At 38.3% G+C, this 27,653-nt stretch overlaps 1 protein-coding gene across 3 annotated transcripts in view; it reads right to left on the reverse strand.

Annotated features, from left to right (window-relative positions):
- The window catches only part of CNTNAP4 (contactin associated protein family member 4), a 557,001-nt gene that overhangs the window by 116,372 nt on the left and 412,976 nt on the right, over positions 1-27,653 (reverse strand). For all 3 annotated transcript variants that reach the window (XM_058674663.1, XM_058674664.1, XM_058674662.1), the window contains one exon: positions 5,346-5,493. In XM_058674663.1, the coding sequence (XP_058530646.1) occupies positions 5,346-5,493 (148 nt within the window). The remainder of the gene's footprint in view (positions 1-5,345; positions 5,494-27,653) is intronic.

Genomic DNA, 27,653 nt, shown 5'->3' on the forward strand with positions numbered 1-27,653 from the left:
TGCCTGCTCTCTTCTTTTTTCCTGTACCTTGGGGGTCCTTTGTCACTGTCTCAGAGTAGAAGGTCCTGATTGCAGGACTGCCTCCAGATTTAATCCTCCAACTCCCACTCCTCATTATAGTCTAAATGACCACATTCCAACATAAGCACCTCATCTCAGAGACCTTGTTACTGTGCCTGACTGGGACATACCATCTTTCCTATCCCGCTGTCCTAACCTGCCATGTCAAAAGAGCTGAACTGCTTTTAAAACAATCTATTGCAATAAATGCTTGCATCTTAATATTACTTTATTCACTACACCCAATGCTTGTGCTATGATACCTTACATTCAGCTTGTATTTCTGCCATTTTCTTTGCCCATGTTTCTTAATCTATATTACTTTAGAATTCCTCCCTATGACCAATATCTGGAAGAAATTTCTTTCAGAAAGTGTCAATAAATATCTAAAAGGTTAATATATGCTTGACTCATACACGTGTCAAGAGGCCTGGCTTTGGAAAGTGGGAAATCTGAATTAAATCCTACATCTGCCTGTGTAACTTGGACAAGGTGCCCAATGTCTACAGTTAATTTTCTCCCATGTCAGGAGCTGTGAAGCACTCTAATGTGTGCCATTCCTGAGCAAATAGCTCTGGCAAAGTGTACCCAACAGTTGCACTGACTTGGTGCAGGTGGGTAGGCACTGTCAGAAGATGCTGGCAGGCTCTGTGTAATCCTCCAGCTTTCCTTAACCTCAAGAGAAATCCCCTTGGATGAACATGGAGGGGTCATCCATGGCTTTAATCTGACATAACGACCCCCTCCCTGACAAGCCACTTTTCCCTGTTTAAAAGTTCACGGGAGAATGGCCTTGTATGTCTGGAAAAAAAACCAACCTGATCTTGGATTGGTGCTGCCCAGTACAGTTGCAGACAAAAATCCTGCAGCAGAAAGCATTTGTTAGCAGCAAATTCAGCCTTTCCTTTGGAGGGTGGAAAATGCCTCACTCCAAGCTCTTTCTCTGCCAGGCAGCCCAGAGCAAGCACTATGATTCCTTCTGCAGACAATTCTGCCTGTCTCCTCTTGCTCCTGCTGTAAATGATTTCCCTATGTCTTACCCTCCGTGTTGTTGGAACTAAATCAGAAACTTCTTATAACAAATAGCTTCTGGGATCAGCACTGTAGTGAGGCTGCCCCCCTGGAACAGTGACACCCCAAGAACATGGGCATCAGCTGCTCCACTTGGGGTCCAGCTCCCTGCTATTGCACCTAGGAGAGCAACGGATGAAGCAATTACTTGGGCCCCTTTCCCTCACATGGGACACCAGTCTGGAGGTCCTGACTCTTGACTTTGGCCTGGTTTGCAGACAGTAAATCAGCAGAGGGAAGAGGTCTCTGTCTCTCCCTCCAGCTCTGTAACTCTCACTCTTTAAGAAAAGAGAGATTTCTCATACATGGAGCAGCATGTGTACAGTAAGTATGGCTAACATAACATCTAACACTGCTATTTTAAACATTTATTTATTCATTTAAAAGTCAGAGTTACACAGAGAGTGGAGACCAAGAGAAAAACCTTCCATGTGATGGGTGATTTCCCAGATGGTTACAACGGCCAGTGTGGGGCCAGGCCTGATAGGTGTGAGACTGGGCCTCTTATGTGGGTGGCAGGGGCTCAGGCACTTGGGCCATCTTCTACAGTGTTTCCTAGGCTATTAGCAAGGAGCAGATGGAACACAAACCACCACCCATAGGGGGAGTCAGTGTCTCAAAGCAGTACCTTTATCTGTTATGCCATTACACCAGGTCCTGTAATGTGGCCTTAACATACTAATATTTTACAAGACTGATACAGCGAGTAGGTGTGGAATAGGTGAATGTGGCTACAGTTTAATTGGGGGATTAAAGTCAATTTGATAAAGCACATTCCCCCAAGGAAGTCACATCCAACTCATTTGGAGTTGTTTTCTGCGTATCAATGAGAATATATTTTGCATTAAGGTTGTTACTTTCCCTTTTTAACAATAATTTAAAACTCTACCACCTCATTTCACATTGATTTCTGTCCTGCAATTTATCATATGCATTAAAGTATTAGCTTAAAATCATACTGACCTCTAGTATTGCTACTTTAGCCACAGGTACCAGTGAGAACTATCTATCTATCTATCTATCTATCTATCTATCTATCTATCTATCTATCTATATTAAATACCGGCACTACAAAGACATCAAATGAAGTACAGCAAATAGAACATTCTATGTAGTTAAAGATGAGGAAAAGTAGGGCATGTATAGGTTACTTGAGTTTTAACTAGTAGTCATAGCCACTAACAGTCAAAACATGCTCCCTGGGGCTGCTGTCTGGACACAGCAGGTTAAGCTTCTAGCAGCAGCACAAGCATCTCATGCAGGTGCCAGTTTGAGTCTTGGTGCTCCACCACCTCCCATCCAGCTCCCTGCATCTGTGCCTGAAAAAGTCATGGAAGATGATCCTAGTGCTTGGACCCCTGCTGCTGCTACTTAGCTGGAGTTTCAGCCTCCTGGCTTCAGCCTCTCTCCCCTCTCCTCCCCCTCTCTCTTTCTGCCTCTCTCTGTAAATCTGCCTTCCAAATGCTTGCCAATGAATGGCCACATCTGCATAGTATTTGAAAGAAATAGTACCTTAGTGATCACCACCACATGGATAGTGTGAGAGGTACCAAGCTTCAGCCAAAACAGCACCAATGCCTTTATTGAACTAATGTTGAATTTCTACCATAGAATGAATATATGAAGTCTATAATACTGTAAAAATCACTTAATTTTTCCAAGACTTGGATTTCTATTAAAGGATGTATTTAAGGATTAAATGAAAATGAGAATACACCCATGGAAACTGTAAATGACACATACGACTTACATGATGACTTTTGCCGTCATTCTACTGCATTAGATTTCAATAAGGGGATATCCAAATAAAAAGAGAATGTATGAAGCATTTTGAAATTTGTGGTGCTGACATACATTGTGTGGCATATGCTTTGCTAAACTCTGATCCAAAGAGAAATAAGAGAGTCTTACCTAGCGTAATACTTTAAGAGAACGATTTTCTTAATTTTTTTTTGTAAGATTTATTTTTATTGGAAAGGCAGATTTAGAGAGAAGGAGAAACAGAGAGAAAGATCTTCTGCCTGCTGGTTCACTTCCAGGTGGCCACAATGGTCAGAGCTGAGCCAATCTGAAGCCAAGAGTCAGGAGCTTCTTCCAGGTCTCCCACGTGGATGTAGGTTCCAAGGCTTTGGGCCATGCTCGACTGCTTTCCCAGGCCACAAGCAGGGAGTTGGATGGTAAGTGGAGTAGATGGGACATGAACCGGAGCCCATATGGGAATCCTGGCACATGCAAAGTGAGAACTTTATCCACTAGGGCTACCACGCTGGGCCTGAGGATGATTTTCTTGACATTGTTATGCAGGAAATGATGAACTAAAGCAAAAATCAGAGCAGATAACTGTATTGCTGAAGCCAAGTTCGCGAGCTGGGCAGATGGTGACAAGTGGGCTGCCTGTGACTCATCTCCTAGCCAGCAGCTGGAGGGAGTGTGAGCCACAGCTCCAGTGTCTGATAGATCTGGCTGCGCACTCAACTCTGCCACCTCTAATCCATGAGGTTTGAGGAACGCGATCTCTCTTGTGTTAACTTTATCATTTGCAAAGCAGAGAAATGGAAGAGTTGTTGGTGCTGTTTTTAAATCATTATCAACTATTTATGACACACAAGGAGCTTGCACATGCAAATAAAAACTATGCCAATCTTTTCTAGAATTTGCCCTTTCTGGAATTATAAAGACTAAGCTATTATTATGAGCACTCTAGCCATGATTATTATGAACACTATCATTCTGTAAGCTCTGGAAGGCCCCGAAGCGTTGCTGATTGTCTGGTGGTAGAGAAAATCCCCTCATCCCATGGCAGACCTGTCCTTTCTGCACAACGTGGCCCAGTGTAGACAGATTCAACAAGTCACACACCTCACTAAACCAAAGCCCGACTCAACTTGTATCACAAAGTGATGAGATTTGTGTGTAACGTGCTTTAGCACATTTATAAAAAATAACTGTTTACTAAAGGAACAAAGATTGGATGAAAATGAACAGTCCTGGACCCAGCATGATAGCCTAGTGGCTAAATCCTCGCCTTGCATGTGTCAAAATCCCATATGAGCACTGGTTTTTGTCCCGACTGCTCCATTTCCCATCCAGCTTTCTGCCTATAGCTTTGGAAAGCAGTAGAGGATGGCCCAAACCTCCAGATCCTGCACCTACGTGGAAGACCTGGAGGAGGCTCCTGGCTCCTGGCCTCAGACTGGCTCAGCTCTGACCACTGTGGCCACTTGCAGAGTAAACCAGTGAATGAAAGATCTCTCTGTTTCTCCTTTTCTCTCTAAATCTGCCTTTCCAATAAAAATAAAATAAATCTTAAAAGAAAGAAAACTACTTTTAGAAAAAATAAAGAAAGAAAAGAAAATGAATAGTCCTGGATTCTTTTACAGGGTCTTTGAGTTGCTGGCATAATTACCCAAACCTCTCCAAACCTCAGACTACTCTCTCACTAAGTGCAGATCCTATTAGCTTTGTTCTATTATAAAAGAACATTAACAGGATGATGTGGCTTGGGGTAGACTATCAATAACTCTTAGGTCCCTTCCCCGTAAAAAAATATAATAAAATACTTTATTAAAAGGAGACTAAGTAAAATCTGTGGTTTCTATCTTTTTTATGTGAAAATATCTCAAACATATATTTTTATTCTGGTACAAGTCTTTACTTTTTCTATTAATTTATGCTGAGCGCTTAGTGCATTTACAAGTGAATTATGTGACATGCTATGTTTTAGGCTAGACAGAAAAACATTGCTTCATAACAGATGACTGAATATCCTAAATGGAACACAGTCTGTTTGATTAAGTTCAGGATACCTAAATGAAAGATAACCCAGGATCATCCATGAGGATAATGCTCAAACAGGGTATAATAAATGACATAAAATTCAGATAAATGGATTTCTGTATTAATATATATATATATATACACATATACACATATACACACATTCATATACATGGCATACATGGTATATGTGTAAATATAGCATGGGCATGTTTGCGTGTGTGCATATGAAATGTTATTGTCTCTAAATTAAAATGTTAAAATTGAGCACTAAAGACGATATTGGCATGCATGGATGCCAGCAAAGCGTTCCACAAAAATTATTGCTGTTTTTATATCTCTTTACACAGCTAAAAAGTCCATGTTTGTGTGCAGCTTGCCTCTTGTAACATTTCCTTTGATATTCACTTCAGTGTGTTGGATATGTAAACACTTACTATAGGCACATCCAAACACTTCGATTCGCATTCCAATTCTGCCCTTGGGGTTCCATTCTACAGGGATGAAGCGCAGAAATCTGGCCTGGATGGAAGGCTGCAGCCTAGCGTACACCACACTGTCTGCATTTGCATTTCCTGAAAAGCCCTAGAAGAGAAAGGGAGGAAGGAGATCAATGGGTCTGGAGAGTCCACCACCACCTCAAATGTCAAGGAGTAACGTACAACGCAAGTTTTTATTATGAAAATGCTTCCTGCTTAAAAAAAGAATCTCATATTCACAGTTTCTTTTTTTTTTTATAAAAGTTATTGTCACCTAAACTTTTCTTCTTCTTAAGAGTACTTTAAATTCTACCAATTCCATTAAACTGTGATACCCTTGGTAAAAATGGCTTCTATAAAGGGCAGAATAAACTTTAAAATGTGCCATGCCTGGGGCTATTAACACTGGGACTAGAAGAGAGAGAGAGAGAGAGAGAGAGAGAGAGAGAGAGAGAGAGAGAGAAAGAGAGAGAACATGCTTCTAGAATAGTAGAAAACTATGATCTGATTTAGCAAAGTTGCAATGAGTCAGGTTATGACTAATCACAGATGTTTCACCTTCTCATATTACCCATTAACATAAACAAAAATATCACCCAACATTTAAGCTACATTCTTATAACAACTTGTTATATTTCATTTGTACATGGCTGAATGAAAAAATATTGTGACATGAAACTGGAAACAGTAAGAATTCAGAAAGATCTATAATTAGAGACTGAAGAATCTGAAAGCTTGAGACCTGGGGACAGATGCTAAGGCAGCAGAAATTGCAGATGAGGAAATTTAAGGTCAGAAAGGTGAAAAAAGAAACTTGTGGTGTTTGCAAAACCATTATACAGTAAGACAAGAGCCATGTCCTTGCACAATATCAAGATGCGTCTACCTAACATGTGACTCACCTGCAAAACCCACAAACGACAGCATCTAACACTTGAGCCAAAAAGTTCATGTTACTTCTCAGAGCATGTTGACTAATACGCACACTTGCATTCTATCACCAGTGACGAATGTAATTGTTCAGGTTGTCTCAGAGACATTCGGTCACAACAGAACTCATTTACTGTCACTTTTGATACCTGTTGTCATGGTGCGCACAGCACATTTCTATTCTGATGTTTGCTAGCACAGAAACAGAATCATCGCACACACAAATTTGGACTATGATAACCCCAAACCTTCTAAAGACCTATATCTTGTTCCACTGTTTTTGTTAAGGGCTTTGTAAGAAAGATCAGCTGTTCTCTATATGACACAATTCCACTAATTGAAATCCATCTCTATATACCACCCTTTCCATGTCTCCATCATGGAAATCAGAAATATTAACCTAAATATTGGATGTTTCATGAAGCCCAATGCTTCCTTTTAAATGGCTGATGTGGGGCACTGTTTCCCAAATGTGGACTGCACCTACACATGAAACATCAAGTGCTCAGATCCTAGGCAAGTGGGTATGTGCACATGTGTGTGGCACTTGAATGCATATGAGTGTGTTTGTAGAAGTCCATACAAACGCTTCACACCAAGGTGATGTGCACTGGGACCCACCTGAAGATGTTTAGTTCCAATCCATAGCAACAGGCTGTCTAATCAATCTCTTACATGAGAATGTTTCAGGGCTTGATGGAAATGACGGAGTTAAGAGATAAGTCAATCTTTCAGGAAAAATCAAAATCATGTATGTAAGCATTTTCAAAAAATCATGGAAAGTGTATTTTAAGAAACTAAAGATAGATTTCAATTTTTTGGCAACAAAATACACTCATGTTTTAATTCCATTTTCTGGACTTTTAAAATATTCTTATATTTTTCATTCCATCTCACTGTCAGGCCAATATAATCTCTAATTAGAATTTCTTGCAGAGGGAACAGCGAGACGATTAATGAGATAATCCTCTGAAACATTGCAAACATTTCAAAATTAACATAAGCCCGTAGTGTTGGATAGATGCCTCTAAATCTTTTCAGCATTAAAGGAAGCAGGGGAAAAATAAAAACAGTGACAACAGATCAACAGAATGGGAAAGTCTGTAAGCAGCAATGTTTCATTACACACTGATCCATTCACGAGTTACTTGACTTTGGGAAACACGAGGAAGAAATTTAAGGTACGTAGTTTGGGACTGGCATGGTAGTTTCGGGGTTCAGATCACCCACTTCGGGAGCTGGTGTCCCAGTGCACAGTGCCAATTCAAGGAAGGCCTGGCTACTTCACTTCTGATCCTCCTTCCTGCTCATGTACTTGGGAAGACAGCAGATGATCTACTCAGCTATATGGAGTTTCTGGCTACTGGCTTCAAACCTGTTCCAGCCCTATCTATTACAATCATTTGGACAGTAGATCAGCAAATGGAAGACACCTCTCTCTTTTTCTCTCTCACTTCCTTGCTCTTGTTCTCACTCTCATTCTCTTCACTCTGATGTCTGCATTTTAGATACACAGATTTTGAAGATACATAGTTTATATAAGTCATCAAACTGTTTACTCACACAATCAAAATGATAAAAATGATCTCTGATGGGTTTGTGGAAATAGGGTGGGAGGAGTGCAGTGTTTAAAAAAAGGACAAAAGTACTACTTACTATCAACTTGAGTAACTTAAACATGTCAGTACTTCAAAAATCTCTTGGAGAATGAAATCAAAGGACAAGGTAGTTTTTGTTTTTGGTGCAAATGAATTCAAAAAATATGCATATGAGATATCTTCAAAAAGATCATGTAAAAGATACATTATCAAAATCGTCTTCGACATGGATTTCAGGTATTTTTGCACCAATTTTATTTATTTATTTATTCATTTATGTATGTATTTAAAAAAAGGCACAGAAGAGAGTTTTGCCTTCCACCTGCTGGTTTCCTTTCCAGATGTCCACAACTGGGGTTGGGCCAGACTGAAGCCAGGAACCTGGAACTCAGCTTGGGCTTCCTACGTGGGCAGCACAAACCCAAAGACTTCAACTATCACCCATCACCTGCTGCCCCCATCCTGTTCCACTGTCCATTCTTTTTTCCACTAAGGATTTGGTAAGAAAAGTCTATTCTATATTAGCAGGAATTTATTATTAAAGGAGGAGCTAGCAGATGAATTCAGGCCTTTTAACATGGGATGTGGATGTTCCCAGCACCTGTTCTTACTTCATTCTCCATGAGCTTACTGAAATTCTCTTGTAGGTTTCTAATGTCAATGTCACTTTGGAAAATATGCATCATTACACTTATTATACTAAACTGAACTGATCGATAATACTTGCATTATTATATTTGACTTGTGCTAAATGTTAACACACAAGATAATCAAACTTTTTCTTTGGATTTCAATATGTAGTGGAAATTTCCTCAGAATGTTTATAAATGAGGCTTGAGGTGGATAATGCTTTAATTTATGAATGAAAAGCCTATATTTGTTATCAAGTTCCAAATGTATTTTCTTCGCCTAAGAGGCTATTCTCAGAGTGACACGGGTATGTTTCTGGATTATTGTGCACACCTTTTTGAATGCAGATTTCTGGGTTCTACACTTGACCAAACAGATCCTTTGGTAGGTCCCTAAAATCTGCATTTCTGAGGCATTTCAGTTTGACCCTGTATTTTAGATCTCTGGCTCACTCTTGGAACACTGTTTTGGTTTGTGGATACAGCCTACTCTTTTTCTCCTTGTTACCTACAAAACTTTCTAGAGAGAGAAAAGATGTGGGAAAAAACTATTTCAAGGATAGAAGTACACCATCCTTTTTGTCTGTTTGGGTTCCCATAACAGAATCCTGAACTTTATCCACATTTGAAATATGGGCGGCTTAAGATCAAGGTGCCAGAAAATGTGATGTCTGCTTAGGGCCCGTTTGCTAGTTGAATGTCATCTACCTTCTTTTGTGTCCTCACAGGATGGAAGGGGCAAAGGGTCAACCTAATCCCATTTCTGAAGACCCCTCTTGACCAATGTCCTATCCACACTTTGCACTTGGAACCTCAAAACCTGAAGCTTGGTGTCAGGCATGCAGAGCCTAACGAGAGGCAAACATGTTTGATGTTAGCAAGCACCCTGCCTTCAATTTAAAAGTTTCTGGTTCAGCAAGCACTAGATACAACTGAGACATAGGATATGGCTTTAATATTTATACCAACCATCTAAAGTCACTATTTTTGTACCCACTTTACAAGATAGGAAAATGAAAATTACAGAGGTGACATGCCAGAAGGTGGAAAGTAAGGGTTTAATTCCAGGCCCTTCTGAATCCATAGTCTCTAATTTATCTAAGCCTTCAAAGGACCTCACTCTAACAGACTATGAAAGCAAACAACCTACCCCAGAGGAAACTTGATGTGTCTGAAGTTTTTTGTCTTTTTTTCTATAATTTATATTTAAAATATTTTATACGTTGGAGAATAATATAACTTAGACGATTGCTAAACTTGGACTCAGCTCCACCAGTTGACTTTGTACCTAAAAATATTATTTGCTCAAATCACATTTCCTCAAGCTTGACGGAAAGTAAACATAGAAAACAAGGGTTCAACAATTAATGAAACTCTTGCATATAAATAGCAACCTAGTAATAAATAAAGAATATAAAGAAATTCATTATTATGCCATAAAATATATGAAATATCTAGAAGTAAAGTTAAGGTTATGTCTTGTTAAAATTTTTATTAAAGAGAGCAGATTTCATGTATTTCATCTTAGAATTTTTGAAGGTTATGTGTCCTACATGATAAAAATCAAAGACTTAATGATTTGTTTGTTAGATTTGATCATTCCGAAATCCAATGAAGTGCTCATAGATGGTATAGAAATGTAGCTTAACCAAGATAATTTAGAATTAATGAATTAAAATTTCTCACAGGATTTTAAGTATTTCTAAAGTGAGTCTGAAGTTTATGAAGAGGTATAATAGCACTAATTTCTCCTTCAAATATTAATTGAGCAGCTCACGTATAAAAGCCAAGATGTATAGAAGAAAATGCCCATATGGCAATGCCTAAGGAGCTGTAATAAATCTGAAAATGGGATTGTTACACGCAGTTACACAGCAAACTCTGTAATTACATATAAATCAGTCTTTCTCCAGCCAAATAAACAGTGGCATCAGTAGAAAGTCAGCCCACCAAACGACAAACATAAAAATCCCTTTGACACTACTGACATCTCTAATTGGAATTCTGATGAACTGTGTGTCACCTACACATGACTGACAGCCAAGGACTACTCATGTTGACATTGTCAGCTGACCTGTAGGATAATAAGTAAGTCACAGACACACACTGGCTAATGGAAACCACTCCTTCACTTTATGATGTCAGCTACAAATCTTTACAGTGACAGAAAGGGGAAACAGAAAAATAAGAACTGTTGAAATAAGGCTAATTTACTAACATTATCCCTCCTTAGAACAACTTTTGAGCATTTGCTATCTACAAAAGTTAACTCATTCTTGAATGTGAATATAATTCATTTATTGTAATGGAGAAACAGCAACAATAGTTCTATAATCAAATCAGAAAGCTTTGATCTGCATATATAATAAATCTCAATTTTCAAAATGAGAATAAAATTTTATTAATGTTCAATCAGTTTCTATAATAACTTCACAAAAAGATTCAGTGTCTTCAATATATGTTTTACAGGGGCACTAAATCACTAACAACAGTTCAGTGAGTTTTCATATGCCATTTATACTAGAGTACACGAGATATAAGTTGTGAAATATGCCATTTGGACCCTTTGATAGGAGTTTGGAATTTTAAAGGCAGGAAGATGACACAGCAACAGGCAAAAAGCATGTAAAAGATAACCATCTAAAGGCTGCAAATATTGTACAAATAAGCAATAAATTCTCATATGAAAGATACATGGGCAGGTAATAAAGTCTGCATTTCTATTAGAGAATTATATGTTCAATTCTGTGGAAGACTTCGCTTTTATCGAGCTAGAAAACACTTTTAACTATTAAAAATTCTATTATGGTAGTGCTAAACTAGGAAATTCTAAACAATCCACCTATAGGAATGAAAATAAAATAGATTGGAGAACTAAAAAGACACTAAAACAGCCGAGATTCTGACAGCAGCAAACCCAGAGCCCTCCGCTGCTTCTTCTCTGTCCTTGGTGAGAACTAAAGGGAGCTGGAAAGGGAGGAACAGAAGGTGAGCAGAATTCTAGATAACCCCACAGGATTATGGGAGGAATAAAGGTCTGGATCAGAATTCTGAGCGGCATCAACAGGTATGTGTAACAGTTGAGAAGGTCTCCAGGCTCAGAAAAGGCTAAGTAAGAGAAAACCTGTCACGGGTTAGAGCTCAGCTTCCCGCGTCTCCATCTGTGAAACTGTGGTGAGGCAGTCAGGGAAGGCTAGCACCCTCCGTCATCCACAGAACGAAATGAAACCGCACCCTACAAACCTATCCTTCCAGGTCACAAGTCACCTATTAAATTTTTTTCTTATTTATCATTCCATATACGATGGAAAATAATAAAACACAAGGGGAAATATATGTATATTTGTGTACAGACATATCTGTGTGTATAAAAGAAGTTTTCAAAAAGCTTCTAGAAAAGGTATTATAGGAAAAAAACTATGTATATATTTCAAAAGATCTTTCTACCATAAGAAACTGATGTTTTTTTCTTTAAATATGGAACACTTTGTGAATTACCATGAAGTTTTACAGTATCCATAAATGTTCACACATGTTACCCTGTACAAGAAAAATCTGGACAAAGTGAAAGCCAATGATTTTTTGCTGATCCCGTTGGAAAAATGCAATTGTACAGTGCTGTGAAATGGATTATGTCCCCTCAAAATTCATGAGATGGTCTTTGAAAAAGAAGCCTTTGGGAGGTAATTAGGCTTCCATGGATCATAAGGGTGGCGCCTTCAGGAGGGCATTGGTGCCCCTGGAACCAAAGAAGGCCCAATATCTTCTTTGTGCCATGTGAAGATTCAGCAGAAAGGTAGTCATCTGCAAACTACCAAGCAAAGCCTAACCAGCAACCAAATCAACCATTAGCTTGAGCCAGGAACTTCTGGCCCCCAGAACTTGAAGTCACGAATCTCTCCTGTGTGATCTGCCCAGTTAGAGTCCTTTATTACAACAGCCCAAATGATTCATCATCAAGACAAGCTACTACGCTAGGAATCATGAGAGCTGACACGGTGGTAGTCTGAGCTGAGACCTATCTATATGAAACAGCATTGTGCCAAGCAAAGCAAGACAGATCACTTGCGAGAATGAGTTTTGAGATGAAGGTTCAATGAAATGCTCAAGTTTAACTGTACTACCAAAAAATGTGCTCACTTCCTCATGTCACACAGCAACAATGAGACAATTACAGAAAGTGTGATATTCCAGTAAAATGGAGTATCAGAAAAAAAGAGAAATAAAGCTAAAGAAATACCTGAAGTAATTAAAGTCAGTGTGTCTCTAAAATGAATGATAAACACAAAGCATGGTCTTCTTAATAGGTCTGGAAAGAGTCATGATTAAATTCAATATTGACAAATGGTTAAAACTCAGCCAAATAGGAAAGTTCTAAATCTGAAAATCCTACCTACAGAAATCTCACAGCAAGTGTCAGACATGATAGGAAGTACCGACAGCGGCTGTGAGGCTGCACTGCAGACAAGGGTGTTCTGCACAGATGTTTTCACTGAACGTGTAGTTAATATTCCAATTAGTATGATCAGGTAAGAAAAATGTTTGTCTGTAATGGCAGGATTGGAAACGAAGAAATAATACTGCCTTATTCATAGGTTGCGTGATTGTACCTAGAGCAGAGTCAGGAAAATTTATAGAGAGTTGAATGTGTAAATTGATACAATCTCCATAAAAATGATCACGCATTTTCTACTCAAATTAAACATATACCTCCTTTATGAGCTGAGAATTCTATTCCAATGAAAACAGCTGACAGAAACAAGAGCAGTGTTGCAGGTACTCAAAGACATGCACATGGAGTGTTATTTGTAACAGTCTCAAGGTAAAATTCACAGGTCCACTTACAGAAGGGGCAAACACACTGGGATATATTTATACAATACCATTTTCTAAAGTGATGAAAATAAATCAATTGTGCCCATATAAACAACAGGGATGTACTTCACCAAACAATGTTAACCCAAACGTCAAGCATCCAATAATCTTACAGTATAATTCCTTTTGTATCTAATTGAAAGCAGGCAGAACTGATCTTATAGCATTAGCAGTCATCAGCACAACCCTGTGGGGAATGGGGAGAGGTGGTAGCCAACAGAAAAGACATAGAAGAAAGGATTGAAATCCTACAATATCTTGGCCCAGGTAATATTTACTAGGCATGTCTACTCTGATAATTCAATGAGCTGCACACAGATATGTCTTTCATCTTTTTCAACAGAAAAAGTTAGGTGAAAATAATTGTGCCCACTGTGCAAAAGAATCACATCCCCACTGTTTCAAAAAAACAAAACAAAAAAACCACACACATTCACTGAAGATTTAACTTTGCATGTACATGTCCAAAAGCAACAAGAAACAAATTTAAAGAAGACCTCATTAAAATTGTATTTTTTACTTTTGTGCTTTTCTATAGATCATTAAGCATACCACAAGAAGTACCTTTCAACTCAGGTTTTAGATACCATATAATTTATCATGCATTATGCCATAAAGTTAGCACATCTTTCATTTTACCATAAATATTACAAAGGATAATGGCATTCTTACGGCCACTACCATTAAAATAAAACTATTGTTCAGGGCCAAAATAAGATTTCTGAATTCCCAAGTAGGAACATCATGAAATTTAAAGTAAATTATTTGACACTCACCTCTATATTCTATCAATATTTTAATACAATCACTCTAATACATTAGTTTTCAGAATGTTTTAAAATGTCATTCACTTATTCCACAACTCTCTAAGTATTTTCCTAAGTTGAAACTTTAACATGTAAGAGATTCAAAATTAATCAATATTTCCAAGCAGACAAGATGGAAATACATATTTTACTACATTTTAGTTGCAAATTTGGAACATATGAAATGTTCTGATAGGGGTGCAGCAAGTTAAGCCACCGTCAGCCTTGCTAGCATCCAACATCGGTGCCAGTTTTAGTCTAGCAGCTCCACTTCCCATCCAGTTCCCTGCAAACTTCTGGGAAAGCAGTGCAAGACTGCCTAAGTCCTCGAACCCACCACCCACACAGGAGGCCCGGACAGAGTTAATGGCTCCTGGCTTCAGTCTCATACAGCCCAAGCTGGATCACTACCTACAGGAGTGGATGGAAGCTCTCCCTCTCTCCTTGCCTCTCTTCCTCTCACGCTAACTCTGACTTTCAAATAAATATATATATATATATTTTTAAAACAACCATGAATAGAGTTCAGTCAACTCTGACTGTTCCTTGGAGTTTTAGCGTCAAACATCTCTGATTTCCACCACTGACGCCATCTATTGTCAGAGACTTAATTACACTATCAAAGCACATTCAGTGTACCTGATAGTACATTTCCTATTGTAGTGTATATGGTGGTTTTGTAAATATTATGCACACTGTGTTGCTGCTGACCCCTGTATACGCCTATACATCCTAAGGACACTTTCCCAGAAGCCAGTAAGAGAAACGGGGTAATCCCCAAGGTGTCGCTAACAGTAACAAGGAGAGTGAGTTCACAGGTGCAAAGAAACTCCACAGCATTGTTTTAAAAGTTGCTACTGACTTCAAAATTTTACCAACCACTTTTAGAACACATAGACAAAAAAATATAACATTGACATTGAAATTCTGTACAATTCGGTCACACAATTAAAGTTTCATTACATAAAAAGCCAAAATTGAGTCTGCTTGATTTAGAAATCATATAATCAAGCAGCAGAAATGTGCAGGCTTTCTTAACTTATTCCTCGCCACACAGAAAGATGCATAAATGGACGCAGCAGACCCCAGGTGACAGGGGCTGGTGCCCAATTTTTATTTCAATCAATAATAACACCTGCCTACTTGCATTGCCTTTTGAAATACTGCTGGGTATTACAAAGCAACAAAACAACCCAATAAATGTCTCATAGACCCAGGAGTATCCTGATACAGATAAACAGAACAAAAACAAAATAAAGAAAACTACACATTCGCTTCATTTCTAATGCTCATATGTTTGAGGCTGGGACATCTCTTCAACCCAGATGACACAAACTCATTCATCCAATGTTCAGACAACTATCTCTTTTATCTTTGGAGCCAAACTTGTTTTCCAGCACTAGTCATCATTATTCCAACAATGTGTGAAGCATGGATCCTACCTTTTCCCAGTTTCTCTGAAGAAAGTAGATACCTGTCCAAACCTTGGAACTGACCTTTACTTTGACCTGGAATTTAAAAAAGATAATCCTGTTCTCCATAGATGGGAATCTACCACTCAACTGCCAAGGAACCAGAGAGATCCCTAAACTTCAGTTTCTCTATCTAGAATTCAAGATTAGAAACACTTAGTTTGAAGGGTGAATTCCATAAGCTGGAGATTAACAAGTGCCTGTTTTATATTAAGGAGCAAGTGCACCTGTTTCTGTGGTGTGTGTGGTGACTGTATCAGCCACAGAGAATTGGCCAGTCTGATTTTTAAAGATTTAATTTTTTTCAAACATTTAATTTTTTTTTAATTTTAACAGACCAAAAAAAGTGCATCAAATGGGATACTATGTGGTGACTGGTATATGTATATGTATATGTATATGTATATGTATATGTATATGTATAAGTACATGTTTTTCAGCATTATATCAGAGTAAATATATGTGTTTCATCTTTAAAGAAAATTAAAACAAATTGCAACTCCTCTAAATACACCTTGACTGAAGTAACAACTTCATTTGAGATACAAAACCAAATACTTACTTGGTTTTATTTGACCATATTTTTAACCTAAAGGCAAAAGACATCAAGAAAATACTTCCTAGATAAGTTACTTAAATAAAAAACAGCTTTAATTTCTCTAATGCAGTTTTATTTCCTTTTAAACTAGTTTGCCTTTGCATACAAATTTTGGAAATTATACTTCAGTCGGTGTAATTATAGCTCCATGCAGCAACTAGCAGTTCCTAAAGATCCACATTGTTTCTGTTTCAATACAACTGAGATTAGCTGATTAACATTTGAAAAGGGTTTTAAAGGTGTGGAATCAATTTAGACACAGATAACTTTTACAGATATTTGTGTGCAATCTCTGAAGTCAGGTTATTAAACATTTTTCATGTGGTTTTAATGATACTGGATGCATATTTTAATTTAAAATCTGCTTATTTGAACTTTGAGAAACTGCATTATTCATAATACATGAAATAACCATAAGTATTTTAGTAAGGAACCAGATAATAAGTCTGGCTGCTCTCAACAGAAAAATTTAAACAGAATGAATGTGAGGACAAACTGTACTAGCATTCCAAAAACACGGTACCCAGGCTTATTATTTTATGCTTAAATGACATTTATCTTAATGTCACATCAAATGTAGAGTTTATTGTTCCATGCACTCAAGTTTTCCTTTGATTCTTTCAGAACGGTCACAAATTCTTGGACCACAAGTGGAACCATAATGAATAAAGGGATAATTGACACAATGACCTATTCTGGCTTTGTTCCCTCAGGTTCGAAAAGCATGGCTCTGTAAGGGTAGGAATAAATATCTTCTCTCAGCATGTGAGCCTTTACTGTATCTCAGGGACTCCAGTCTTGATTGAGCAGAAGACTGGACTCTGTTCTGTACATGCTCAGAGAACAGGCTCAACAGTTCAACTATTTCTTTCCTGAGGTCTTTGGAAAGTTCCAGTCTTTGTTTAGGAATAATAAAATCCAACTTTCCAGTTCATTAATGGAAATTCACCTATCAGAAACATGCACAGAAACATTTAAGGATGAAACAGTAGGAATTTTACAGTTCCTTCAAAATAATTCAGAGTGCGCTGGGGAGAGGAAATGCCTCGGGACAACTGATCATGGGTTCATGGTCATCGGGCTGACGAATGCACGCACGGGATTCACTCTGCTACTCCCTCACGTGTTGTGTTTACAACACATGCAGATAATAGACACTGTGAAGATTAACTAAAATAATACATGTAAGGAATTTAGCATATTTATAAAATAATAATCTCCTTTATAACATTTCTTTACTCGTGACAGGTATTTATCTTGAGCATTTCCTGTAGACAGGTAAGAAGGTTACTTATTTTGATGCAACTAGTTAATTTAATAGCTCTCAACACCAACTCCCCAACACACATACAAAAACCCATAAAAATAACAACAAAAAAACCCAACTACTTTCATTTAGTTATATGCTAAATGTTTGATAGAATTTTCAGTTTCAATAAGACACATTCTCTTTAAATTTTCTTTCACTTTCATTTAATTTTAAAATGCTTATTACAAAGATGAGGGGCTCGCAGACCCGTGTGTGCCACTGATTGGGATGGCAAGAGCCAGGGTTGGGGCTGGAGGTAGAGGAGAGAAATGTTTCCACCTTCCCTCTTGTGTCCACAGAGGTCAGGAAAGGGTTGGGCGGGCTGCTCCTGGCTGTCAGACTCCATTAATGCCAGGGGCTGAAGATGGTACCGTGGTGTTGCCTTAGGGACACCTGTGGGGGAAGAATGTCCTATGATGTTACTAGAATGGTCTTGATTGCTCTGAGAAGTTGTTGCCTTCCTGGTACCAGATATGCCATCTAAAGCCTGTTGGCTGTCTACCTCAGTGTATCCCTACACTCAGGTGCTCGCTGCAGAACTAGGCCAAAAGTGTTGTTCATCTTGCTTCTCTTTTCTCTCTCCGAGGAGGTACTTGAATTCTTTTGTCAGATTAGAGGAGCAGGCTGTCTTGTTCATGTGCAACTGGGTATGTGCTTATCCTTGCTTGGGTGTCAGCAACAAAGGAGGTCCAGTTTTGCAATATGTACTCCATGGCTGGACCATGTGTCCATGGGATTTTCCCTGAGACCAGGGATCGGGTGCAGCAATTTAGTTGGGGAGACCTCCAAGAACCCCAACCAAGATGGTCCTTAGACCTGGCTCTCATATCTGCTGGCAGATAACAGCAGTATGGCTTGGCCTGCCTCCAGCTCCAGTTCTTGAGCAAGTCTGTGGGTGCAGTGCCCTAGTGAGGGAGACCCCTAAGAATGCTACCAGATGCCACTCTCTCAAGTGTGCTGGTGGGTGCAGTGTCCCAGTCTCAGTTCTAGAGCTCACGTACAGATGCAATGGCCCCCAGACAAGGAATAAGTCACATTCTTTAACCACAAAAAAAAATATTTACTTTGGGGACAATTTACATGCTCTGCATGGATCAAACTAGCATATTTATAAATTAGTTGCAACTCACTATTTTATTTTGTTTGACAGTTTTGGTCAGATATGAACTACCATGGGGAAAAAGCAATTACAACTGTTAATGTAGCTTTATCATGACCTCCAGAATAGACTAACGTTATGTTTGAAATGAGCTTTAAACATTACAGCATCATTCTGAAAAGCACAGCAATGCTAATGAAAGTTCATTAATAACAGCTACATTTGGGTTATCTCTGAATTCTAAGACTTTCTATTCAGTTCAAAAAATTATAATTATTTTCCTTATTTGGTATATATGTATTTTACTATATAATTATAGTAGGTTCTTTAAATGCATTTATTTCTAATTGACAAAACGATTATGTGTATTTATGTGGTGCCACGTGATGTGATCTATGACACACAGTACAAAGAGTCCATCGAGCTAATGAACACATTCATCATCATGTTACCAATTATTATCTTTTGTGCTGAGGACATTAAAAATGAATTCTTTCAGCATCCTGGCAGTATATGTGGCATTATTAGTAACTGTACTCAGTATGAAATCCTTTAGCACAGTGACTTTCTTGTAAGTTCTACAGATTTCTATAGATCAAAGGATGACGGCTTATATATAGTCATCCTCGATTTTTGTATCAGTATTAAATCTTAAGTTGCAAACGGATCTAATTATTATGCCACATAACTTCACATGTTATTCTTTAAGGTGGATAAAAATTTTGAGAAAGTCTTAGGGAAAGAAACCAAATATTTGTGTGTCATTTTAAGGGTCATTAATCATATTTATTTATTAATTTTGCCTTCATGGGTGAATTCCACCAATATTTTTTTGTAAACTAATTTTACTGTTTCCCATGACACATTTTTGTAGGTATAGGGATTTCCCTCTCTCCCTCCCCTTTCCTCTCCCCATTTCCCCCCGCTTCTTATTTCCTCTCTATAAAGCAGTACAGTCCTTTAGTAAGAGTTACAAGATTAGATACGCTGCTATTTAAATTCATCATGGCATTGTAGGCCTAGGCAAAGATAGGAAATGTAGCAACATATAGGTATATTTAACTGTTTCTCTGGGAGTCCTCCTTAAATTTGGGAGTAGAGAAACCTACGGTACTGTATCTTCACTTCCTAACATGCTGGTCTCCAATCTATAGCTCAACTATAAGAGCATATAAATATGCCTGTTCACCTATATATCTGTTTGTTTTGTATTTTATATGAATGTTGCTTTACGTCAAAGAGATCAAATTATATTTGTCCCTTTGGAATTGACTTGTTTCACCAGGCATAATGGTCTCTAGTTGGGACCATTTTTGTTGCAAACAGGAGACTAAAAGAACAATAGGTAAGTTCAATGAATCAAAGAGCAAGAATCAAATCAAATCAAAGAGCTAGATGAATCAAAGAATCAGAAAAATTGACACCACACTAGCCTAACTAATAAAAAACAAAAAAGGGAAAAGACACGAATCAATAATCACATTTTTTAAACACATGCATTTTCCGAGAGATTCAAATCCAGCCCTTCAGCCTTAATTTAAGCTATTTCATTTCAGGAGAATACACTGTGTTTAAAAGTGTACTGCAGAATGAAGACTCACTACTGATTTTTTAATGAATCACATTCCTTTATTGGTCTTTGAGTTAAAGAGGTCAACCAAGAAGAGTACACTAAAGGTGGGGTGGTTATAATTTATCTTCAGTGTATAATTTATCTTCAGTGAAACGCATATTTTAAAGTTACTCTCTTGGCCATTTTGACATGCTCTTGTAGCGAGTGATACAACTTTTGCTCTTTTAGATTTAATTTCATTTTTAACTGACAAATAATAATTGCATACATTTGTGAGGTACAATTTATAATATGTTTCCGAATTGCTAAATGGGTGGATTTTAAATGTTTCCATCCCAAAGAAATAATATTTGAGGAGAAGAACACATTAATCAGCCTGACTTGATCATTGCATAGCATATGCACACAGGGAAACTTCAGGAAATCTCCCGTATTAACTCACACAAAGATCAGAACGAAGGTGAATTCTTGAACACACAGCCTTGGTCATTCTGTAGAACACAGTGACATCAAGGTCGTTGAGCTCACAAGACTGTTTGAAGATAATGCCTGGGATGTTTACTGCCTACGGGGCTGGTCAAATACCATATACGAGATTATTAAGCACACTGGCTTATGCTAAGATATATTAGCACGTCTGAACTCATTTGATTAAAATAATTTGTAATTAATGCTATACATTTTTAATGACACTGAATTACTTTCAAGTCCAGAGCACTAAAACATAATTACTCTGGCACATGTACTTGATGGAATATTATGAAGCAATTAAAATGGTGATTTTTGCAGAGTATTGAAAAATTAGCATGCATTCTTCATCACTTAAGTATGAAACATGACTGTGTGATCAGCATACTTCTAAGCTTATTTGAAGTTAAATACAATAAGAAAGGAAAATGATTCAGTATCAAAGTTTTAACAATGGTTTTGTTAAACGATAAAATTAGTTTGCCTTTTTCTAAAAAAGTTTCCTCCATTGAGTAACGTATAAATTATGTGATTATATAACTTATACACACAACTGAAAATACAAAAGGAAAACAAAATATATTCCTTTCCCATCTAATGTTGATCTCTTTTCTTAATGAAACTCCCTTTGTCCTGGACAGTATCAATTTCCTGGAGACCATCAGCTGGGCAGGCTTTCAATCTCAACCCCCCATGGGTCCCAGGGGCCTCACAAGAACACCGCCAATCCTGATTATGGGCCATTTTTTTTACCATGCAATGTTGTAACCACTGTCTAAACATACCCTTGTGAGGAATCATATTTTAAAATCAAATCCAGGAAGAAAAAAAAAAAACAAATACAGGTAACTCCTTTTGAAAGTTCATAACTTTTCAGACCTAATACGAATCACTATGTAGACTTGACTGATTCTCTGACCTTTCTAAGCAAGATATTTAACTTTTCCTCAATTTAGACATAGGAGATGAAATTTAGAATGGTGAGACAGCATATCCTAGGCCACATAGTTGCAAAATGAGACAGGAAAAACAAACAAGCACAAAATGGACCCAATATATTACACAAAAAGATAATGTATAACTCTGTGCATAAAAGGCCAGTCAGCAAGCTGTATGTTACCATGAATGTGGGATAGAGAAGCATTTAGATACTGCACATTAGAGTGTAGACTAGTATTACTCTAGGGGAACACCTTGCGTTACTCATACAGTCACCAGCTATGATAACCATCCAGCTAATCTGTCAATAGTCAAATATTCCAGTCATTCTGAACAGGGGTATAAAGGACACACATGTGGGTATCCTTGGAAGTATGGCAGCTGGAGTTGAGAGCCGCCTCAGTGTCTGTGCCTAACAGGGTGCAGTGCCATGCAACACTGCACGGACTGGCCTTCGGCATTCTCTGACGCACGCCCGACAAGGTTTCTACACTCCGGTTCCATGTTAAAGTGTCTTATATAACAAAACCTCAGCCTCTCCTCCCAGCATACATACATACATGCATATCTGTGTGTATAAAATGCAGCAATTATAACCACAACACTTCTTCATGAAATGACAGCTTTAGGGCTAGACAATAACACTCATATTTTCTTGCCAGGTCTTACTATTTCTGGTTGTTTACTGCTATCATTAGGTAGGTAGCATTTACTATAAATTCTGCTCCCAGAAATTCGCAATAGTAGACATGAATGTCCTTATTCCAATTACTTGGTGTGCCACATCCACATTCCAAAGCTTCATTTCCTTTCTCACACACCCTCTGTCCTGTATCCTTGCAAAGGGGGAAATGGCCACTGCTTCTGCTCATCGCATCTTCACTAATCTAACTTCCTGTGATTGAAATCCCCAGTTGCACAGTTCTCCTGACTTCGGCACCTCAGCGATCACTAATATTCTACTGTCACATCCAACCATCTTTCTCTGTCTTCATCTTTCATGTCTTCATCTTCTATACCCCTCACCCTGACATCATCCATTGATTTTTCTACTTGGAAACTGCATTCCTGGCTCAAGTATCACCTATCACATAAAGCCATGCCATTTGCCCATGAAGGGGTTACTGTACCTTTTGTTGTGGGCCCAGGGGACTCCATTCTCAGGTTTCCTGAGACAGGTTGGAGGGTTATGAGGCCCTGCTTGCAGGTCAAGCTGTAAGACTGACATTTTCCATAAAAGGTAAAGGGACCTACTGATGCTGGAGCCCCCTGCATATATCAACTGCTGTGTTACAACACTCAATAAGAGTTTGCAGTATAAATAAATGAATATTTGATGCGGAAAGCTTTATATACACTCACTGTCATTACATACACCTCTCTGCTTGGAATGATTCCTGGATCAAGTCAAGTATACCTATCCCCTACATCTTGTGTCCTCCCACCCTGGTCTGGCACCCTCAGTCTTGCCTCCTGACTTTTAAAAGTTCCTTATCCCTGTGCTCTTGTTCCAATTACACTGATGGTTTTACTCTCCCCGTTTCACTGTTCACTGCTTCTACTTGCTGTGGGCTGCAAATGCCTCCTAGATCCCACTCGCCCCAAGGAAACCCAGCCCTGGCATTCCTATCCTTTGCTTAAGTTACGTCCCAAATGCCTCAGATACACAAATCTTTCTGGTTGTCCTCAACCATTTCCATCTTAGCTTCATGCACAAAAATTGTCATTTTTTTGTGTGTTTGTTTAATCGCCTAATTATCTCTGCAATAAATAACCTCCATTCTTCACTGTGAGGCCACAGGCAAGTTACTGGACTTCTAACAGATGCAAGTATTTTATGTGTAAAGGGAAGCCGGCTGCTGCCTGTGTTTGCAAGGTAACTGTGAAAAAATAGTCAGGGATGCGTGTTCAAGCCTAGGAGCAGTGACTGATACATAGCAAGCATGAAGTAAAGGACAGTGAGGAACATGAAGTAGCTTCCAGCTGCTCTCAGCTGAGAGCCAGAATGGTTTTACTATTCAGGATAAACAGTCTCACAGCATCACACAAGGTCATTCTGAGTCGGTGATGGATTGAGACCAAAAACAAGACCACAGTGTAAACCTGCCTGCAGAACACCAAAGCTAAAATGATGTCTCAACTGCTAAGTCAGCAGATCCCCACCTCTGCAGGGAGACAGTGACCAGTTGCAGCTTGGTCCTGTCTCATTTCAGGACTCTTTCACAGGGTACCCCTCCTCCTCTGCTGCATCAGACAGAATGCCGAATGTGGCTGGACGTTTGTGTCTTGCTGCTGTATCTGCTGGGCAGCAACAGCACCTGTTGTGAGTTTGCTACCACATATTGAATTAATTTGGCCAGTTACCATGTGCCTGTCCCATGAAGTTAGCCCTTTGGCTATCTTTGAATTCTGTTAGGAATTTTCACAAAGCAAAAATTTTAAGTGAATTCTGCATCACAAAGTCATTTTTAGAAACACTTTTTAGTTGATGGTGAGAACTTCCCTTATTTATTCTTTTGTATTCCTAGAATACAAAATATCTGGAGTCCTTTCCTGCACCAGTAGTAATATCGGTGTCTGCTGCCCATGTCTGAGATCCAACAATAATGACAAAAATTTCTTCTGGTACACTGAATTTTTTTTTTCACTGAAGATGCTTTTAAAATACAATTCCTCTTAGTAATTTATTATGCTTTATTTTAAGAACGTATGGCCTGGATAAAGAAATAACAAGATAGAAAAATAATGTAAAGCCCCCCCGACTCCTTGATCCTACTATTATCACTATAGTCATTCCTCTAGAGGGTTGTGCATTGCTATCAGAAGTAAATCTCTCTGACTTGGCTGTTAATATAGAGTAAAAAAGGACCCCACTGTGTATAAGAATGAAACTGACATCCCATGACTTGATTATTTCTCATAGCTCTTGTCTACTTGCCTGTGAAACAGTGGTCTTCTTGCTTTTTTTAAACTGAACATTATGGTTAGTGGTGCATGAATCCCATGATTACAAGTATAAATCGAAGGTATATTATTGTAAAAATTAAAGGGAGAATAAAAAGGAAAGAACAAAAGAGGAAAAGTTAAGGAGGAGAGAGAATGGTGATCTTAGAACAGTATCTATGAAATCTAACCATATTGATTTTTTTTTTTTTTTGTAAAAGAAGTAAAGTACTTTTTACAATCAGCTTTCTGGGGCAGAGTGTTGTGCAAAAGCAGGAAAAGCCTGGTTAGGATGTCTGCATTCCATATTAGAGTGTTGATTTAAGGCCTGGCTTCTGTGAATCTGATCCAGCTTCCTGCTAACACCCCCAGGAAAGCAGTGGATCCTGACTTAATCACCTGCGTCCCTGCCACACACATGGGCTACCAGATGAAGTTTAGGGCTTTGGGTTTTGTTTTCTGGGTTTGTACCTGTGTTTGAGTTAACATTGCCTAGGGCTTCTTTTGATAATCAAAAAACATCTTAATGAAACTAAACAAACATTTAAATAGATACCCAAAATCTTTACATTTAATTTATCAGGACTCTCGCTTCCAAGTACAATTTACATTTCAATAAGCAAAAATTTACATTATAAATATCACTTAAATATCTAGAATATGGAAGAAAAGGAGACTGGCTGGAACAAAAGTCTATTCTATGATTCCATCACTCCAGAAATTAGCAATCAGGGCATTTCCTCTTGCTGTTTGTTTAAAGTTATACCCTGATCTATAAACTCACTTTTTAAATGTAACTTAATGGCAGTAAATGCAATATCTTCCATTTTTATTACGCTTAATTAGCATTTGGAGCACTTATTTGCTCTTTCAGACTTTCCACACGCCAGGAGGTATGTACCTGTATGTACTCACAAATCCAACCTTTCCAATTTCAATGAAAGTAAAGGACACAGCATCTGTGATTTACAGAATAAACCCCATCCAAATAGACATTACTTAAATAACTTGCTCAAGGTCAACTTGCAAAATAAGTAAACATTCCTGACCCACTCTCTTCTACCACCAAGATCAGAGTCTCCCTTGATGAATGTCAAGCCGTAAGATGAATTTTAAGAGGCATATTTTCTCATGAAGTTTTGGATGTAGAAACCAGGGCTAGCCACAATAAATACGCATAACTTTTTCTCCCTGCTTCATTTGATTTTTTTTCCCTTTGGCATCCCTGTTCATCTCCATGAAAAAGTGTATCCAGAAGAAAAACAATCAGGGAAAATATTAGACACACTAAAGTACTCACAGTCTAATAGAGTTTGTTTCTGCTGGGAAGAATGAAATAAAGCAATTGTATCTTATATATTTTTCTATGAAACTCATTTAGGCTCCTAATGTTTGAGTTATTTTATAGCTACTTGATAGGCCCAATCGTTCTCTGAAGAGGCAGTGAAGCCTTCAAGACTGTGGCAGACATCTGCACTGCACAGTTAGCTTAACTCATCTCCAGGATCTGGGCACCTGGTTGAGGGAAGCCTCTGCCCCAGCAGCACCTGCCCCCACTTCCAAGGGGAGCCTGAATGATTGACTGACTTTGTCCCCACCCTCCTCTTGTCACCTGTTCTCTGCAGGTACGTCAAGCTAGGAGCATTTCAGGGAGAAGTGCCGTCTCATTGGTGTTTATGTGTTTGCTACATCCTATCTGGATAGACAGATTCACAAATGACAGCCTTAGGTGATAAGGGGGTACTATCACTGTCACTTGATAAATACAAGTGTGAAGTAAGGAATATCAGGTCCAGGAGGGTTGATTGGGTGATTCTTCTACATATCAATTCATGATATAGGTAATACATTCTCTGAGTTTTATTGATCAGATCACTTCAATTTCTATCTGGGGCATATCCTGGAGTTTCTTAGTGGATATTAACATTGTTTTCCGTTGTTGAGAATACATATAGCATTGACAGAGTAGCAATTTACAGGAAACTTTTTGTTTGGTTAGGTTTGCTTTTGTTTTTGTTTTGTTTGTTTATTTAACAGAAAAAAAGTTACCAGGCAGATGCTGGAGAAGGCGTATTTAGCAGAACACCTATGAATGTCCGGTGTTAGGGACTAAAGGGAAATAAATAATTTGATGTCACACTGAGACATGAAGTCATTGAAGCCATGTCCTGGGCTTACAGAGATTAAAATCTGTGTGATAGATCTGTTTGCCAAGAGGCTATTTCTCAGGTGAGGTAAGAAAGCAAAGAAGACCAGGAGCAGCCCAGGTGTAAGGCAGAGATTCAGCCGAACTTCCCTGTTTTCCAACTCCTTTCTCCTCCTGCTGAAGCTGTGGCAGCCCACCCTTCTCAGCAACAGCTGTGTTTAAGCTGCGACACCCAGGGAGTGTGGACATATGAAACGAATCTGCGCCCAGGTAGCTGTGTGCATGCACTGGCTTTAAAAACTCAAATTCCATGTCCATTTGTTTTTTTCAAATAAGAGTTATTCCCTAAGGACTCAACACTTCAAAAACATTATTATTTTCTTTGTGTCTGAGGCACATTTCCCGAATGACAATATGTGCTTGAGCAGAGCTGACAGAGTTTGCTAGAAAATAAATCCCCACACTATGCTGTGAGAAGACAACTTGTCCCCCTATTTCCTCAAGGATATGTTCCAATCATTCTGAGTAGTCTTATGGTGTCTTCAGGAAAAAAATAATAATGTAGAAAGTAGGCCTGCAATGTACCTTACTCTACCCTTATTTCTCTAGTAGCTATCTCTTTAAATGACTCATTATAGATGCTTAATTGAGTGCTAAAGGATTTTCTGACAAGATCTTTGATTTTAGGGTTAATTCTGGTGCTTCTTTTGGATGTGATGTTAAAGGACATTTTCTTAACATAACCTTCCATTTAAAATACATTAGAATCTTTTCTGAATGCTAATTTTATTGAATAATTTGACACATCTTATTATTTATTGACACTGAAAATACAAGCCAAAGCCTGTGGAATAGCACTGTTCATACTTTCATGTGTACAT

This window comes from Ochotona princeps, chromosome 16 (genome assembly GCF_030435755.1).
Source record: "Ochotona princeps isolate mOchPri1 chromosome 16, mOchPri1.hap1, whole genome shotgun sequence".
Lineage (NCBI taxonomy): Eukaryota > Metazoa > Chordata > Mammalia > Lagomorpha > Ochotonidae > Ochotona > Ochotona princeps.